General features: G+C 43.5%; 1 protein-coding gene across 2 annotated transcripts in view; it reads left to right on the forward strand.

Moving 5' to 3' along the window:
* ANKRD10 (ankyrin repeat domain 10) overlaps positions 1-13,215 on the forward strand; it is a 32,142-nt gene extending 18,927 nt beyond the window's left edge. For both annotated transcript variants that reach the window (XM_035003044.1, XM_035003045.1), the window contains exons 4-6: positions 352-587; positions 8,261-8,356; positions 11,608-13,215. In XM_035003044.1, coding sequence (XP_034858935.1) covers positions 352-587; positions 8,261-8,356; positions 11,608-12,083 — 808 coding nt within the window. In that variant the 3' untranslated portion in view covers positions 12,084-13,215. The remainder of the gene's footprint in view (positions 1-351; positions 588-8,260; positions 8,357-11,607) is intronic.
* The last annotated feature ends 4,883 nt before the right edge of the window (positions 13,216-18,098 follow it).

The raw sequence follows: 18,098 nt of genomic DNA on the forward strand, positions 1-18,098 counted from the left end.
CAATTATGCAGATAATATAGAATTCAGTTTCAGGTTAAGTCTGAAGTTAGCATAAATTTAGGTTCTTCAGACTGACGTAAAAAATGATTTTGAGAAGTTCAATAGGAAGATGCCTTTTTTAAATTTTAGTGTGTTGATTTTTAAATGCCTATCTCCCGAATCTTGCTTAGTAATCAGATGTGCGCAAGAACGAAGTTAGTTACGCAGCAGGACGAGAGCTCCCCCGTACGGGAGACTCGCCGTACATCTGTATTCTCTTGCCGCCCCCTTGAGATAGTCAGTCAGGTCAGCAGGAGCAGAGAGCAGGTGAGCGCGCGGCGGGGTGTAATTCAGTGTTTTTGTGTCACACAGCCTGAGAAATGCCAGTGGCCTGACAGCAGCAGACATTGCTCAAACCCAGGGTTTCCAAGAGTGCACCCAGTTTCTCTTGAACCTGCAGAATTGTCACCTGAGCCGTTTCTATGATAACGGCCCGGTAAATGGGGGCCATCAGAGCCGATTCCTTAATCATACTAGCGCGGGAACCAGTCGCAAGAGATGCTTGGAAGATCCGGAGCCCTTTGGAGTGAAGAAGGCTAGGACCGAAGGTGAGACCCCTTGGTGGACGGGAGGGGGCAGACTCTCCTCTTTTCTGTAACGTGTGCTCTTTCTTATGGCTGGAAGCACCTTCGAGATGAGACCTTCGCTTGAGGGCCCTGTGCCCGGAGGAGCCTGGTGCGGTGGTGGTGGTGCTTTCCCCGTGTGGCCCCTTGGAAGATTGGCCCTTTAACAAAAGGGGGGCAGATAAGAGGGCGGTGTTGACAGCTCAGATGGAAACGTGTATATAACTTTCTGCACACCCAGGGTTTTCTGCCACGCGTTAGAAAGAATTTTCTCGTTTCCTGTACCTGTTTGAAATATAACTATTAAAAAAACTCTGCCACCGTGCCTGATTTTTTTGTTTGTTTCCTGTGAATGTTCCCGAGCTTATGAATGACATTGCTGGTCTAGTAGCCAAACACAGTTTCCCATCTGGGCAGGGAGAGGTTTGCCTCGGCTGGTCTCCGCACCGGCAGTGTGGTGCTGTGTCCCAGCGAGACCTGGGGTGTCAGGGCAACGTGAGGCTACGTCTGAAAGGTAAGTTAGCTATAAGTATTCTCCCACCTCTCTATCTTCAGACAACTTCGGAGTTCGCAAAGAAGCGGAGTCACCTAGTCACTGTCAGATGAAAACACCTCCCCTTTATCTAGGAAAAGAAACTATATGTATATTCCTGTCTATAAGATATCTTAAAGACAGATTGATAGCTGGGCAAGAGTATTTAACGAACTTAAACGGAGAGGGACACTTAGAGATGGCGGTGAAGAGTAATCACGTTGAAATTATGAACTCAGATGAGATAGCTGAGCATAAATACAAAGTTGTGCCCTTCGATTAAAAAAAAAAGGCTATACAAGTAAAGTATGAGAAAAACCTGAGTGGCTGGAGGTTTTAGCTAACTACACTTCATGTGGGTCAACATTATCCTCTCTCCAATGCTGCACCTTTTCAGTTTAACTGGATGGCATCCAGATGAAAATGGGCTCTTTTTTTCACTAGAAAGTTGATAAAATTGTATTACCTACTTTTAAATACTTAGTGACTATAAAAACTTTTGACTTTTTTTGGGGAAATGAATGTATGAACTTAATGTAATGGTTTGCCAAACTCGTAACTTTTATAAATTACCTAATTCTCTGAAGGTGCTAGAATGATCATAAGCACAAACAACATGAAGTTGTGTCTAAACCTCACAAGTGGTGTTTTTAATGGTGACGTATTGTTCAGTGTTGTCATTTATTTGTACCATGGTCCAGTATATTTTTTCTAACGTATTTTAAAAGCCCTTTAAGAGCATCCACTTTTTAAAAATAGTCTTTTTGGTCCGCTTAATGCCTGGTTTAATATTTTGGAATGATGTGAAGTGTTAGCTTCATTATGCCCTCAGGCAAGAGTCCTGTATGTGTCCATGTCCGCGTGTGTTGGTTTATAGCATAAATCTTAAATTCTATCTAGTAGGGTAAGAAGGATGTCACTGAACATTCTAACAAGACTCAGACATTTACCAAAGAGGTTTTCAAACCAGTCTGCTAAGGTGTTCAGGCCTGTTGGATCAGCCAGTATCTCATTGTTGAAGCATTCTGAAAAGACTTCCCGAGGATTCCTCAGACTTGAATTTAAGTTTCCTAAACCTTGTTACTACACAGACTGGGTTTGAAGAATCGTGCGGGTGGATAGATGTTGAGGGGATTTTATTTCCCTCCTCCAGACAAGGATTCACTTGGGTTGACCAGGTGAGATTTTCATGTTTTGCCCATGAAACTCCCCAAGCAGCTTTCCCGAACTGCCCGTTCCCGCTGCTTAACCCCAGGCACCAGGTCAGAAGAAGATGCAGCTGGAGCCTGGTGTTTGAGTCGTGCAGCCCCAAGCCTGGGCTCTGCTCCACACACCTGCCCTGGTCTTGTTCTGTCACCACCAGGGGAGAAATCTGGCCTCGACACCGGATGCGCTGAGCCAGACCGTCCTCACTCCCATCCCCCAGGCAGTGCTGGTCCCGCATGTCACTGAGCGCGTGTGTGTGTGTGTCCGTGCGTGTCTGTGAGCACGGACAAATGCCGTCATCCGTGCCGCTCTTCTCGGGGGGAAGGCGGAGGTGATCGCTTTCATTTTATCGTTACATGCTCGCTGTGAGTGGGGCTTGGGGCCTAAGTAATGATTTTTCCCCAGTTACCTGGGTTTTCTGAAGGAAGTTGTGTTTGCACAGTTACTGCCCCTCTAGGATGGGGTTCTAGTGTGCAATTCAGGATAGGTTGCTGTAGTTCGTTTTCACTTAATCTCTGGCATCTCGTTTTGATTTGCTATTTAAATGGAGCTTAAAGTTTTGCTCGTTCTGAATTATTCATTTTGTGGATAAGTTTTTGGTTCTCACACTAGAGTAAAAATAAGTATTTTTTTCCTTATATAATATATGCATATAAAGTACTTTTGAATAACTTCACATGTAAACGTATTTAAAAGAGTTTAAAATTGTCTCCCTTCTTTCTTCCCCCAGTACAAGTTAGGCCTTTTTTTTTTTTTTAGGCGCCAGGAATGCTACCCGGGCTGATGAGTGCGTAGCATGGACCTTATTAACGAAATTCAGTCCAGTCTTTCTACAACTTAAGAATCACACACACTCGTGTTTTTAGTGTGGAATTTATGTTCATAAAAGCAGTTATTTCAAAAAGTTTTCCTGGCTAAGCCAACTTTTTTAAAGTGTGCCTTGTGAAATTTTTTAACTTTTTTCCTTTTTTTTTTTTACTTTGGAATCCTGAGACTGAAAATTCCCTACTCTTCTCCACAGAAAGTAGCCTCTGTCTCCACTCTCAATAAACTATTTTCAGATACTTTAACTGGCGTGATTTTCCCTTGGAAACTCGGATGGAAAAGAACTTGAAGGATTAATAACACCTCATCCTTTCCCTACTGCTTGACCGTACGCTGTGCTTTGGATATAGTCCTTCTCAAAACACCCTCGCCCCACCATTCACACCAGGATCCCGTCCGCTCTGGTCAGAGCGCAGACGTAGTCCATGGGGCCGTGAACTAGAGTGTTAAGTCCAAAGTCACTTCAGTGGTTGATTTTGATTAAAAGTATTTTGGCATAAAACGGGGTTTTTTCATTTGGGGTAGCACAAGGAAGCACCAGTATATAAGTGGGTTTTGAGGTGTTTTCCCCCAGTTTTTATCAACCGTTGGCTCGAGGTGGATGACAGATGTCTTTCAGTAACAGCTGCTCTTTAACGGTTCTGTTCGTGTTCTGTTAACCCTCAGGAATAACAGTAGTTACCCGTGTGTGTGTGTGTGTGCCTTGGAAACCCGTCCAGGTTACCAGGGAGACTGGTTAGGAAAGAATGCCCGTCCCATCCGTGAGAGAGACTTTGCTCTTGTTTTAATCAATAAGTGTTTGGGGTGCAGATCCCGAGTCTAGAGTGGGGAGAAGCAGTGTGAGTTACAGACTCAGCCAGTAGCCTAGGGTTTGGTAATGGCAAACAGTTGCCAAAGGAAGGAGGCTGTTGATACCAGATCTCTTGTTAAATTGACTTCGCAGTTTTGTTTTTAATTCAAATGGGTATATTATTGATCTGAGAATTTCATACATAACATATAGGTATTTAATTCATAAAAACACCTTTTAGGAAAACTACGGCATTATGACTCCTTTTAAAATTAGCAGTGAGAAGTTTCTCAGCACGCTTTTCCCCTGGATGAACTTCACATTAAAGAATCTCCACTTTCTGGTCTTCCTTACTCGTCTTGACCACATGTGAAGACCGGGGGGAAGGGAGAGTGGATGTGATTTCCGTGAAGTGATACATCTGAGTAATTAGAGCCTGAGACTCAGGAAATCCCTTGCCTCCCCAGTTAAAATTGTAGTTCCTTTTAGTTTGATCCCATACGTTAGAGATGCGCACACGACGCAGTCAGTGATGGCTGGTTTTTAAATATTTGGCCAGAGCAAGAGAACACTGCGTTGGAGTAACAAATGATCATTTTGTCTTAATCCCTGAGGACTTGGCATCATGTCACCGTGCTCTGAGTGACACTTGAGAGCCAAGTGCTCTCTGTGATTGGCACCGTTGCCTCGAGCCTCGTCTCCTCAGCCGTCTAGTGGCTGTGGTGGGAGTCCGCCGTCCCGGGCACCTTCCCTTCCACGTCCTTTTCACAAGGCCCAGGCCCTCCGTAGAGTTTCCAGAACTTGGTGCTGCCTTTGGGGCCGTGGCAGGAGCTAGAGTCTGAAAGGTCCCCTGTAAGTAGAACCGCCTTCATTCTGGCCCAGGTCCTTTGGCGGGGGGGGGGGGCGCTTGGCTGGCTCAGCCGGAGCCTCTGACTCTTGATCTCAGGGTCATGAGTTCAAGCCCCACGTTGGGCAATAGAGTTCACTTTAAAAAAGTAAAAAATAACTTGTTTTTGTTCTGCTTGTGCACCTTCCCGGCCGTACCGAGCCAGCACAGAAATAAGCTTCCTGACAGCGCCCTCCTGTGATGTGTCAGATGCTCCCCGGCTTCCAAGAGCTGAGTAATGCCCTCCCCAGGTTTTCAAACTGCTTGGTCATAAAATAAATATGTAACTTTAGAATCTTGCTAAGAACTAGTTTTAGGGATCTCCAATGGAAGTACAAATGCAGATTTCTGTGTTTGGGTGGTGGTCAGTCACACTTGGTTGCAAAGTTGCCTCTGCAGGAAGGAAGCTAGGAGGGTTTATTTTGAGCCAGTCCTAGGCAGTTTTCTATCATAAATATTCAGCCTCTAACAAGTGCTAGAATCTTGTCTCCTCAACAAATGCCTACTTTGGCCAAGTAAAAGGTAAGGACATTTTTTTACAAAATGTTTAGTGATTGTTCCTTTTAACTATGGAAGTCATCAGGAAGATGGGAAAGGAAGGTCCTTCTCCAAAGTGTAAAATGAATCAGAATCGATAACTTGGAAAGAAGACCTTTCGTTTTCTGTCTATAAGACTGCCTTTCTCCAACGCAGTGTGGAATATTTCCAGTGCTTCCTTTGGCAAAGATGGATGGGTATGTGGGAGAAAGGAGTCAACTTGGATCCAGTGTTCTTACAATTCTGAAAGGCCAATGTTAATCTCATGGTTCATAAAATACAGTTTTAAAAAGTAAATTGCACCTTTAATACCTCCATCTGGGTAATTAAGTGCTTCCTGTTTACAGGTGCTAGAATTACCCAAGGTTCTGGGACAGCTGGGTTATCAGCCGATGAGTTAAAGGTCCTTGCAGATATTTTATGGCAACAGTGCATTACAAAGACTGCCTATCTGTAGAGAAAGAAAATTCTGGGCTGACGGCTTTAGCTTATGCTCCCCACATTAAAGAGTTTCTTGACGACTAAAATAAGAGAGCCTTTGGTCTGTTTAATTTTCATCCTGTTCTGCAAATGAGGAAGCGTCAGCATTAACGGTGCACCTGCGACTTGGAAAGGTTTCAGACTCAGTAGCCCCCTAGTGCGCTGCGTGGGTCTTGTTAAGGGAGACATTGACGCGGTGAAGTGGCCTTGTGCCCCGGCTCCTCCTCTTAGTGTGACCTGGGATGTCCCCAGACTCCTCTGCCTCCTGGTGGCAGGTCTGCCCAGTCCCACGGCACTTTGTAGCCAGCCTTCTCTGGAGGCCATGATCCCGATTTTACTACTGGTCGTTCCAGTTACTAATCGTTCTTGTTTGCTTTCTGTGTTTGTGCCTTTTCAGACTGGAGAGTGGGCTTCATTCACGGATACGGCCACTCTTCTGGGCCCTGGGCTTAGGGGACGAGAAGACACGTAGCTCTGCTCTCAGGAAGCACTTTTTGATCTGTCCTCTGTCAGGTTTTTTTTTATAACCGTTGCTTTTCAGAGATGTGAAATTGCACATTTAGCCTAGTTGTCACCTTCCTGAGGAACACTGGCCCCTGAATCCCGGAAAGCAGATCTTAGGAGTACAGACACCGAAAGTCGTGTCGTATCCCAGCGGAGTCTCCCTGTTCGCAGAGGCGTCTTGGCTTTGCCGTGCTAGCGGGTGCCCATCCCTGCCAACCACCTGATTCCCCGCCTGGCTTGCCGGGCACGGGAAGGAGCAGAACCTGACCCCACGCCGACTGCAGGCTCCTCGTCTCCGAAATGACTGGCTGAGGTCTCCCCGAAGGTCCTGAGCACTTGCTCAGGGGGCACCTGGGTGCCCCACCCCCACCCCCCTTGTTACGGCAGCCTGTTTGCCATGGACTTGCTGAAAGTACCTGTTTCACGGGGAAGGTCGCACCTTGCCTGTCGCTGATGTGGGGCCTGTGGAGGAATAAGAAAAGCCTCGAGTGGGAGAGACGGAAATCCATGGCTTAGTGCCTCTGTCTTGTTGAGTGCTTTTGGCCTCACACCTGTGCAGACCAGCTACACAAATCACACTGTTCTGTTTCCGTCTCTCCCACGTACTAGTCATTCAGAACTTTTGCCTCTCTGTCATGAAGACCATACATGATTATCTTTGGTCTCAACAGTGTGGGTTAGGCTTAGTGATGGTCTGGAACTGGTTACATGTATCAAAAATGATTCGTGCCTCCAAAATTAGAAGTAATTAAAGCTGCAGGGTTCATGTCTGTTTTTAAATGTTTATTAGCACCGAAAGTTGTTGTTCATTGTATATATCCTTCGACCCAGAATTAATTCTCAGTGTTTATCTGAGTAAAGAACCAGAAATACACACAAAGGTGTGTTGATAAGGATGTTGATTGTGGTATTCGTGATAGGAAAGCCAGCCAGCCAGCCAACGGCGGGGAGTTGGGGCAGGGGGTGAGTTACAATGCAGCCCTACAGCGGAGTATTATTTGACTTTAAAAAGGTTCTTTTGAACTTCGCTGATGAGCTGCATTCATGCCATGGTAAATGAAGAAAAGCAAGGCATAAAAGTGATTTGGGGGTCCGTTTCTGTAATAGCACATGCTTGCTGAGACTAGAAAGCCATGTGTTGAGTGAGTGGCTGCTGGGAGAAGGCGGGGGTTCCCAGGGAAGGTGCACCGGAGGAGTGTTTCCATACGGTGAGCGTGATTCTTGCAGGAAACGTGATTAAATGTGCATGTTTGTTTTTCTCCAAGATCCAGAGAATGATCCTTTTTTGAGGAATGTGCATATATAACTTCAGCTCCAGAGATCCTGGAACTAAGACTTTAATGTTTGTTTCCAGTGTTATCATATCTTGGTGCGTGGGCCTGTGCCCCCAGGACAGTATTGAATCTTGGCTTTTACCTTATTTTCTGCTTCTGAAATTAGTGATTTTTTTCTTTAATTTGAGGATAGTTTTAATGGTTTTTATGTTACTCAAAGATTGTCTTCGTATTTCTTTATCAAAAACAACTGAAGGAACATTTGAGGGCATAATACAGAGTACACTGAACTTAACGTATTTAAAAACATCTCTGGGTTGTGTAACTGCTTTATTTTGTCCACGTAACAGCCATAAAGGAGAATTTGTGCCATCGAGTACATACAGAGTAAGTGTCCGAAATCCTGTGACTTCTCACTGAAACGGCACACATCGGGAAGTATTTTTATACTGTGGAAAAGTACGTTTCCCGGTAGTGTACTAGGCTCCTTGGTAATCTGTAGATCATTAAGTTGTTGTGACAGTTTTGGAGGCCTCAGTACTCTTGAGGAAAAAGGAGTGAGAGGTAGTTGTCTTAAGAGCTTGTGGATGCAGGGATCTGAAATTGCCTTTGTGTTCTGTGCAGCCCGGAGCCCGGGTCCCTGCAGGCCGCTGGGGAACGGCGACGCGGATGACGAAGCTGACACGATGCTGGTCGATAGAGAGCTTGCTGCTGTAACAGGTGGGAGTGGACAGTTCCCCGTTAGCTGCAGCGGCCCCCTGGTCGAAGACATCAAACAGCAGGAGGGTGGTTCTGTCGGACCAAAAGAAATAGAAATATACACTGTTTCAGCAATGCAGACCCCTTGTCGTTGCAAGAACCAGTATGCATATTATTTCTAACCTGAGTTTCTCTCCCGATGTTTGCACTTTGTTGTCCGGCGTTTTAAAGAATGTTACACTAGAGTTTGCGTATCTTGGGCAAGTTTGTAGATACAAGGATAAGTGTTTGGGGGGCATTCTATAGATACGAAAAGTTTAAGCGCAATCTTCTGTTTTGGTTTGAAGCTTCCGCTTAACGTGCCTTGTTTAATTTCAACGAGGTTTCGCATGCTTGCTTTTCTGACGTGATCTTTGGGTGACTACACCAAGCAAACATCTGTTGCTAGTAGTTTCGGCCTGGGGCACAGCGGGAAGGATGACTTGCTGTGGACACGGAGGACGGGTGGATGCCGTGCTTTTGACTTGTGACCGGTCTCACCAGCGTGGAGCCCCCCGCTCGCTGCTGCTGGTCGCTGTGGTTTCTGGGACATGGACTCCAAGTCTGGCCAAACCCTGAGCACCACGTCTCACAAAACACGTTTTACATGTTAAAAGTGTTAATATTTCAAACAGTTGATAGTCATTTTCAGTTTTTAAAAGTCAAAGTTTGTTCTTTCAGCGTTTAGAGTCTCTGAAGACTTTTCCTTTGAGTTAACACTTTTCTCTGCCATTCTTTTCTTCAGGTGACCGTGAAAACATCTTAGCCATTTTCTTACTGTGTTAATATATGTAGGAAGAGATACTGGTTTTTTTAAGGTTTTATTATGTCTCTATGCTAAATTCTTCACTGGGGTAAGAGATTATGCGATATGCTTCCCAGACATACGTGAGAAAATCATTTCTATTTACTAAAGTGAAAGGCAAATGTGTACATCTTTCTAGAAGCTACACGGTTGTTACAGGTGGAGTCGCCTTCTTGCCAAATAATTAAATGGGTTGATTTTCTAAGGAAAATTCTGATTGGATAATTTACTTAAGGACCTTGGCTAAAGACAAATAACAAAACTCAAACCTTTAAAAAACAAACGACATTGCTACCTACTTTTAAAAAGGCAGAAGGAATCACTCTTTAATCTTTGAGCATTAATTCCCTGCATTCTCAGGCCAAATTTAATAGTGAGCTGGGGCGTTGCTTAATTTCGAGCTCAGCTCATCCTGTGTAACAGGTGCCATGCTTCCCGTCACTTCACGTACAACATACGTCCTCCCGCATGCACAAAATGTGCTAAACTCCTGGGGCCCGTGCAGCAGGTGGGCAGGTGGTGGGTGGGAGCACGGGCCCTGAAGGGTGTGGGAGCAAGGAGTGAGGACAGTGTTGGAGGCGGCCAGGTGGGGTCACGAATTAGCCAGTCTCTAGGATACCTGCCATTCTCATGCTCAGTTTTATTAGATTTTCCATAACGACATGAGGTTATCAACTAGCCTTGACTTTGAGATTGCATAATGGCACTCATTGACACCCCCGGGCACTAAACCACGCACACACGCGCGTACACACGGAAAACGCGAAATGAAAACAGTGAGTCTAGGCAACGCTGGTTTCTGAGGTGGTGCTCCCAGACCTTTTCAGGTCCAGGCCTCTGGGAATGTCGTTTCCGTATCTGTTACTAGTACACAGTTAATCATCTTAATAACTGTCAAGGTCGCCATCATAGTCACGAATTTTACCACCCAGGGAACACTGTGTATACTTTATTTTTTTTTTTAAATTTGTAAGAGTGTTTCTCTGGGAATAGCTTATTTTATTTCTATTCTACTTCATGTTCAGTTCTTGAAATACTTGTTCTCTAGTCTTGAGTTTTAACTAAATAGAAGAGCTGTCCTTTAATTTGAAAAAAATAATCCCTTATCCTCTGAAGAATTTATAGTAGTTATTAAACTATGATTATCACTTAAATTGCCAGAAAAATGGATGATTAATGGCATGTGTAGAAGATGTTTTTGTTCATTGAACAAGCCGTGATTTTTTGTTGGCAGGAAGATTTGCGGGACACACAGAAACCTATGTCCAAGTGCAAATCAGAGGCACATAGATGGTGACGCGGAAAGTAAGCCCTTCCGGGGGAGGGCCACACTGTGTCAGGGTGACTGGGGGTCCGGAAGCATGTCCTCGTTCCAACGGTCGTGGGACTCCGCTCTTGTGTATTTAATATCATACCTTGCTTTAACAGTGCAGAACATTGAGATAAAATTTCACATTACCAAGCAAGACATGATTTGCGATCATCCTTTGTACTGATTTGTGAATTCCTGTGAACGTGAATGTTGAATCCCGAGTTTCCCCGTGGGCCCGAGCGTGTTGTGATTGACTCTTTTTTCCCCCCATAAGACATCCTCCTCTTGATGGATGTCTACATATGCAGATTAAGCAAGCAACATTTTTCCAACCTAAGTGATTTTTTAAAGTAGCCTAATTAGGTGAAGCCTCGGACATCGTAGTCACTTTACTGGTGAACTCGGAAGACCCTCCCAGAGCTCATGCTGTTGCGCTTAGTGCCCATTCTCCCGCCGGCCACTGCCGCAGGCCGAGTCGCGGAAGTGCCACGTGGATGCGAGTGTCGCTAAGGTTTGAACTCCTGTGTCCCTACGCCTGGCCCGAGGGCGGGCCGCCGCCCTCCCACCCCCCCGGAGCTCTCCTGGGGCTGTCTCGCCTGGTCCCAGGAGTCTCCCCAGGCCCCTGCTTCGGCGGCCACCTTTTTTTCTCCCTTTCCTTAAGAGCTGGAGAGGTGTGGGGTTTTACTTTAACTCTGTGGAAAACCTCACGCTTTGTTCTGCTGGACTTTTTCACGGGTGATTTTTGAAACTCCTTCCTGAAAATAGTCTTAAAAGGAGAGCAGTTTTTTGATTTTTGGGTTTTTTTGACAGCTTTTCGGGACTGTTGGTATTTTTCATGCCGCGTGTTTGTGAGCTTAGGTGTTTACGCTCAGCCACTCGGTGCTGCTGAAAGTCATAGATGTTTCCTGTCTTACCGGGCAAATGCTGCTGTGGGTTCTATTTTTAAATCTGCCTATGCACAGTTTTTTACTTCCAGAAAAGGAACTGGTTTGTTTAAAAGGAAAAAAAAAAAGCAGCTAAATAAATCCTTTAAAATTGTAGCAGCAATGAAACATTTTTAGTTTCTCCTCCCCCTGTGGTTCTGAATTTTGGTGACAGGTGTATTTCTTAATGCAGATATGAAAAACAGTAGCCCCGTGTTGGATACACTGACAAATGGATGTGTCATCAATGGACATTTGGACTTCCCCTCCACGACACAGCTCAATGGGATGGAGAGCAGGAATGACCAGTGCTTATCAGGATCTAATGGAATTAGCAATGGATTAGTTCGAGGACGGCCTTTTCCAAGTAGCCAGGGCTCTGTTTGTGTTAATGGGACTGAGGACCCAGAAAAGACCATGAGCGTTAATGCGGAGATGTGCGGCTCTCTGCACCTGAATGGGAGTCCGAGTAGCTGCGTAGCTAATAGACCTTCCTGGGTGGAGGACATTGAGGAGAATCTGCACTATGGGCATTACCATGGGTTTGGGGACACCGCTGAAAGCATCCCCGAGCTTAATAGCGCGGTGGAGCACCCCAACTCCGCGAAGGGGGGAGAGAGACACGGTGGGGCTGCCCTGGGGGCCATGCACCTCTACCACGGCTCGTAGAGACCAGCGGCCTGACGGTATCTGGACGCACCCATCCCTCCTGGCAGCCAGCTCACAATACTCACGTAGCAGCCATTGGAGGGAATGCCACGGCTTGTGCTATTTTTTTATACTTCAGCTTTCTGAAAAAGTAAGCTTTTATTTGAAAAGTTCCTCGTGAGTCCTACTGTATGCACGAGTAGGACTGATTGAGCGCCCAGGTGTTTCTTCCGTGGGGTGGCAAGCCTCTTTCAGAATTTAATTTTTCTGCTGCCAGCCTCGATGTTTTCCTTTAAACACCGTCACCACAAAATGCCATCTTTCCTCTTGTCAAGTGAAATTACATCAGATCAGGATAAATGAGAGGCAGTAGATGAGGTGCCTGGTGACTCAACTCCTTGCACATAGTCATTTTGAAAAGCTTGCTTTTCCTCTTTCCTTTAGAATTTATGACCGAAGACCGCTCTTTCCCTATGCAAAGTACAGCCTTACAAAGATTTCTTGAAGAAAAGAACATTTGTCTTTTTCAAAGTCTTTTCATTGAAACTTTGCAACTTGCCATGTGGTGGGGTCTCGCTTACAGGCACACATGGTGATTTGGGGATGGAGGTGGCCCCTTCTTCAACGATGTAGCTCCCTGCCCCGGGTTTCACTGAAAACACCTGCAGCCTGGGACTGACTTCTGACCCATTGTGATTTTATTCCACATTTCTTGCTTTGTCTCTACAGTTTTTACCACAGATAACGGTTTCCTTTATATGTAGTGGAAATTACTATTTGTAGGAACTGTCAGGTCAGAATATTTAACTGACGATTTTGACTTATATTTTCTTTTTTCCTTGTTTTTGTTTTTGGGGGTTTTCTGCTTTAAAATATATACCACTATGTATATCCAGTCCACTGAGAGAATTTTGGATCTCTCTTAATAAAACTGCACTAAGTTTATGGTTTTATAGAAATTAGCTTTTGTTTAAGCAGCTAGTGGTCACACTGTGCAAATATTGTAATGAATTTTTACTTTTCTGATTTTTGTAATAAAAATTGGTGAAGACAGAGAAAATGTCAAATGAACAAGCCAATGTTCTAAGAGTGTTACTAACATCTTGTTTTTAAACTGTACTTTACAAATTGAATAAAAAATTCTCACACTCGATCCGTGCCTGGGGTGTGCTTTCTTTCCAGGGTGTGAGGAGTGGGGGGTGTCCACACAGGGGACAAGAAGGGAGGGACAAGTGGAGTATTGCCTTTTATTTTGCTTGTAAGATTTTTCTTTGCTCCTCTGATCCTGCCCATGTAATTTCTGGCCACTTTTGTTAGTATATATACTCTAGTCTTATGGATGTTTCATCTCCCTGGAGCTCTCTTGGGGGTTATCAGTTGCTCTCAGCTAATAGTATTGTCCCTGCATGCTTATTTTCATAAAAGACAACAACCATAATTTACTAAACGTTGGGCCAGCAGACATTTATGAATGTAAGCCTTTTAAAACTATAAATTATTGTTAGTAAATGCCAACAAAATAATCTTTCTGGCATGCCTATATATGTTATTTAAAACACTGGTTTCTTTACACACAATATTGTAAAACTTAGCAGACCAAAGTGAAGGGGCGTTAGGCTTTGGAAGTGTCACAGAAATTACTGGAGGCTGAGAACAGAAGCACTGCTACCTAATCCCATGCCCACAACAGGCATCAGTAATCGGGCTCTGAGCCCAGATGGCCCCGGCCACCCTTTTGAACAGCTGCTCTGAGAAGCTGCCCGAGTTGCTCTGAGTCTGCGGGAGAGGTGAAACCATGCCATCCCCTGCTTGGACTAGCATTTCAGAGACTGCATATTGAGTTAATATTTGCTGGAAAACATTAAGTGAATCTCTTAAGATGAACTAAGGATCGACCATTCGTTTAGTCTTGGGAATTGTTGGACAGACTATGACTGCTTCTCGGGGTAAACCTACCATATAGAATCTAGAGGAGGGCAACAGTCCCACACGATGGTGATGGATGCAGTTTGCTTGTCTTGTTCAAAGGCACTGACGTGAGCACATGAAGTTCCCGTTTAGAGATTGTAAGGAAATTGTTACAGAGTTCTATCATGCCTGGAATTTGCTTCAAAATGACACAGGAGTGGTAGAGTGGACAGAACAAAGCTCACACAAGATTGAGTGTGAGTTGATGTTGACACTGGGTACGTGAAGGTTCATTGTTCTACTTTGTATATATTTGGGGAAGTTTTTTGTACTTAGGGCTTGAAAAAGAAAAAGTTCTAGTACTTTAAAAACATGTGGACATCATTTTAACACTGACCCAAGAATAAGCTGAAATTTTGCTCTGCATATCTCACCAAAATTACGTGCATCCTAAACTATTACAATAGTTCACTGGTTCTTAACTTTTTTGGCCTGAAGACCCTTTTAGGTGCTTATATACTTAAATAGTAATGGCAAGCAATTGGAAATTAAACTTTAAAAAGTCTATTGACAGTAACACCAAAACCATGAAATACCTAGGAGTATACCTTTTTTTTTTTTTTTTAAGATTTTATTTATTTATTTATTTGACAGAGAGAGACACAGCGAGAGCAGGAACACAAGTAGGGGGAGTGGGAAAGGGAGAAGCAGGCTTCCCGCTGAGCAGGGAGCCCGATGCGGGGCTCGATCCCAGGACCCCAGGATCATGACCTGAGCCGAAGGCAGAAGCTTAACCAACTGAGCCACCCAGGCGCCCCCCTAGGAGTATACCTTAAAAGATGTTCAAAACCTCTACACTGAAAACTATAACATTTCAGAGAGAAAGAAGGTTTAAACATTTTGGTTGAGAAAATCTATTTGCAGATGACATGATACTACATAGAGAAAACCCTAAAGACTCCACCAGAAACTATTAGAAGTGATGAATGAATTCAGTAAAGTTGCAGGATACAAAATTAATGCGCAGAAATCTGTTGCATTTCTTTTACACTATTGAAGTAGCAAAAAGAGAAATTATGAAAATAATCCCATTTATAGTTACACCAAAAATAATAAAGTACCAAGGAATAAACCTAATCAAGGAGAGGAAAGCTCTTTACTCTGAAAACTATCAAACGGTGATGAAAGAAATTGAAGAGGGCACAAGCAAATGGAAACATATCCCATGCATGTGGATCAGAACAACATACACTGTTAAAATGTCCGTACTACCCAAAACAACCTATAGATTTAATGCAGTCCCTATCAAAATACTAACAGCATTTTTCACAGAACTAGAACAAATAATACTAAAATTTGTATGGAACCAGAAAAGACTTCCAAGTCGCCAAAGCAATCTTGAAAAAAAAGAACAAAGCTGAAAGTATCACAATCCCAAATTTCAAGGTATACTACGAAGCTGTAGTCATCAAAACAATATGGTACTGGCACAAAAATAGACACAAATCAATGGGCCAGTATAGAGAACCCAGAAGTGGAGCCCATGCTTACGTTATCTACAACAGAGGAGGCAAGAATATACAATGGGGAAAAGTCTCTTCAAACAACGGTGTTGGGGGGAGGGGACACCTGGATGGTGCAGTTGGTTAAAAGTCTGCCTTAACCAGGGGATCCAGCCCCACATCGAGCTCTGTGCTCAGTGGGGAGTCTGCTTCTCCCTCTGTCCCTCCCCCTGCTCATGCTCTCTCTCAAATAAATAAAATCTTTTTTTAAAAATGGTGTTGGGAAAACTGGACAGCTACATGCAAAAGAATGAAACTGGACCACTTTCTTAGAGCATACACAAAAATAAACTCAAAATGGATTAAAGACCTAAATGTGAGACCTGAAAACAAAACTCACAGAAGAAAACAAAGGCAGTAATTTCTTTGACAATGGCCATAGAAACGTTTTTCTCGGTATGTCTCCTCAAGCAAGGGAAACAAAAGCAAAATTAAACGATTAGGACTACACCAAAATAAAAAGCTTTAGCACAGTGAAGGAAACTACCACAAAACAAAAAGGCGGCCTGCTGAATGGGAGAAGATATTTGCAACTGATAATGGATTAGTATCCAAAATATATAAAGAACTTATATAATTCAACACCCAAAACAAAACAAAACAAAAATAATCCAAAAATGGCAGAGGACCTGAATAACATTTTTCAAAGAAAACATAACAGCTGGGCAACTGGCCAACAGACACATGAAAAGACCATCATCACTCAAGGAAATGCAAATCAAAACCACAATGAGGTATCACCTCACACCTGTCAGAATAGCTAAAATAAAAAAACACAGGAAACAACAGGTGTTGGTGAGGATGTGGAGAGAGGGGAGCCCTCTTTCATGTTGGTACGAATGCAAATTAGTGCAGCCACTATGAAAATATTACAGAGGTTCCTCAATTAAAAAAAGAACTACCATATGATCTAGTAATTACCCAAAGAAAATGAAAATACTAATTCAAAAGGATACATGCACCGCTATGTTTATTGCAGCATTATTTACAATAGCCAAACTATGGAAGCAACCCACGTGTCCATTGACTGATGAATGGATAAAGAAGAGGTGATGTATATACGATGAAATATAACTCAGCCATAAAATATGGAATCTTGCCACTTGCAACAACATGGATGGAAGACTGTTAGAAACAGTATTTAACAGACTGTTAAATACAGAGAACAAACTGGTGGTCGCCAGAGGAGAGGTGAGTGGTGGACCGGTGAGGTAGATGAAGGAGATTAAGAGCACATTTATCGGGGCGCCTGGGTGGCTCAGTTGGTTAAGCGACTGCCTTCGGCTCAGGTCATGATCCTGGAGTCGCAGGATCGAGTCCCGCATCGGGCTCCCTGCTCGGCAGGGAGTCTGCTTCTCCCTCTCCCACTCCCCGCTCTTGTGCTCTTTCTCTCTCACTCTCTCTCTCAAATAAATAAATTTAAAAAAATCTTAAAAAAAAAAAAAAGAGCACACATCATGATGAGCACTGAGAAATGTATAGAACTGTTGATCACTGTATTGTACACCCAAAACTAACACAATACTGTAGGTTAACTATATTCGAATTGAAAAAGTAAAATTGAAAAAGAACTCTACACTGAAAACTATAAAACATTTCAAAGAGAAAGAAGGTTTAAATAAATGTTTTGGTTGAAGTATGTAAAGAAAATCTGGTCTCATACAGATAAGTAATTGAGAAAGGGGTGGATATTTTAATAGCCTTTGCAATTAATTGTGGGCATTTGATACAACACCAAAACTACATTGGTAGTCTCTTCTCAGTTAGTTGCAGTGTTGAATCGGGCTATATCGATGGAGTTCTTATACCCAGTTATTAAATCTGTTTGTCTTGCCCACCAAATGGGCCTCTAATCCATGCATGATTGTGTAACATCCTGCATTAACTATTTGGAAAATATTGTTTAACTGAGTTCTGCACATCTTCCAAGTGTTGAAACATTATTAAAAAATCACCTTAATGTCATTAACAATCTCATAAAAGTTCAGAGCTGGAAACTGTCAAGTGCATGGTGGTGCATACAAGTTTGGAAATTGTAATTTTTGCTTGAAAGTGCACATGCTTTGGTGCCTGGGTGACTCAGTCAGTTAAGCATCTGCCTTCGGCTCAGGTCATGATCTCAGGGTCCTGGGATCGAGTCCCGCATCGGGCTCCCTGCCCCTGCTTGTGCTCTCTCCCTCTCTGACAAATAAGTAAAATAAAATCTTAAAAAAATTCAAATGTTATCATTAGACACAAATACTGTCCGTTGTTCCCCTTGCAACAACAGGCTGGCTACTCGGTGAAATTCTACAAAATCGTATCTGCCAAACACCCAGGTCTTAGTAACTAGTCATGCTTTCAAGTAAAAACAGTGTTTCCAGAAAAAAAAACAGCTAGTTACATTGTAACACAACCAGACAAGGCTTTTCCTGGAGACAACCTGTGTACGTGGGTATGCAGCCAGAAATCCTTCATGCATACTTTGTGTCATCACACAATATGCACTCGGTGGTTGAGACTTAATAAAATTATTTTCACTGCATCAGGGACATTCTTAGGCAGAATTGGCTTTTTAAAACCTGCA

Source organism: Mirounga leonina, unplaced genomic scaffold (assembly GCF_011800145.1).
Source record: "Mirounga leonina isolate KUSES-001 unplaced genomic scaffold, KU_Mleo_1.0 Mir_127, whole genome shotgun sequence".
In the NCBI taxonomy this organism is placed as follows: Eukaryota; Metazoa; Chordata; class Mammalia; order Carnivora; family Phocidae; genus Mirounga; species Mirounga leonina.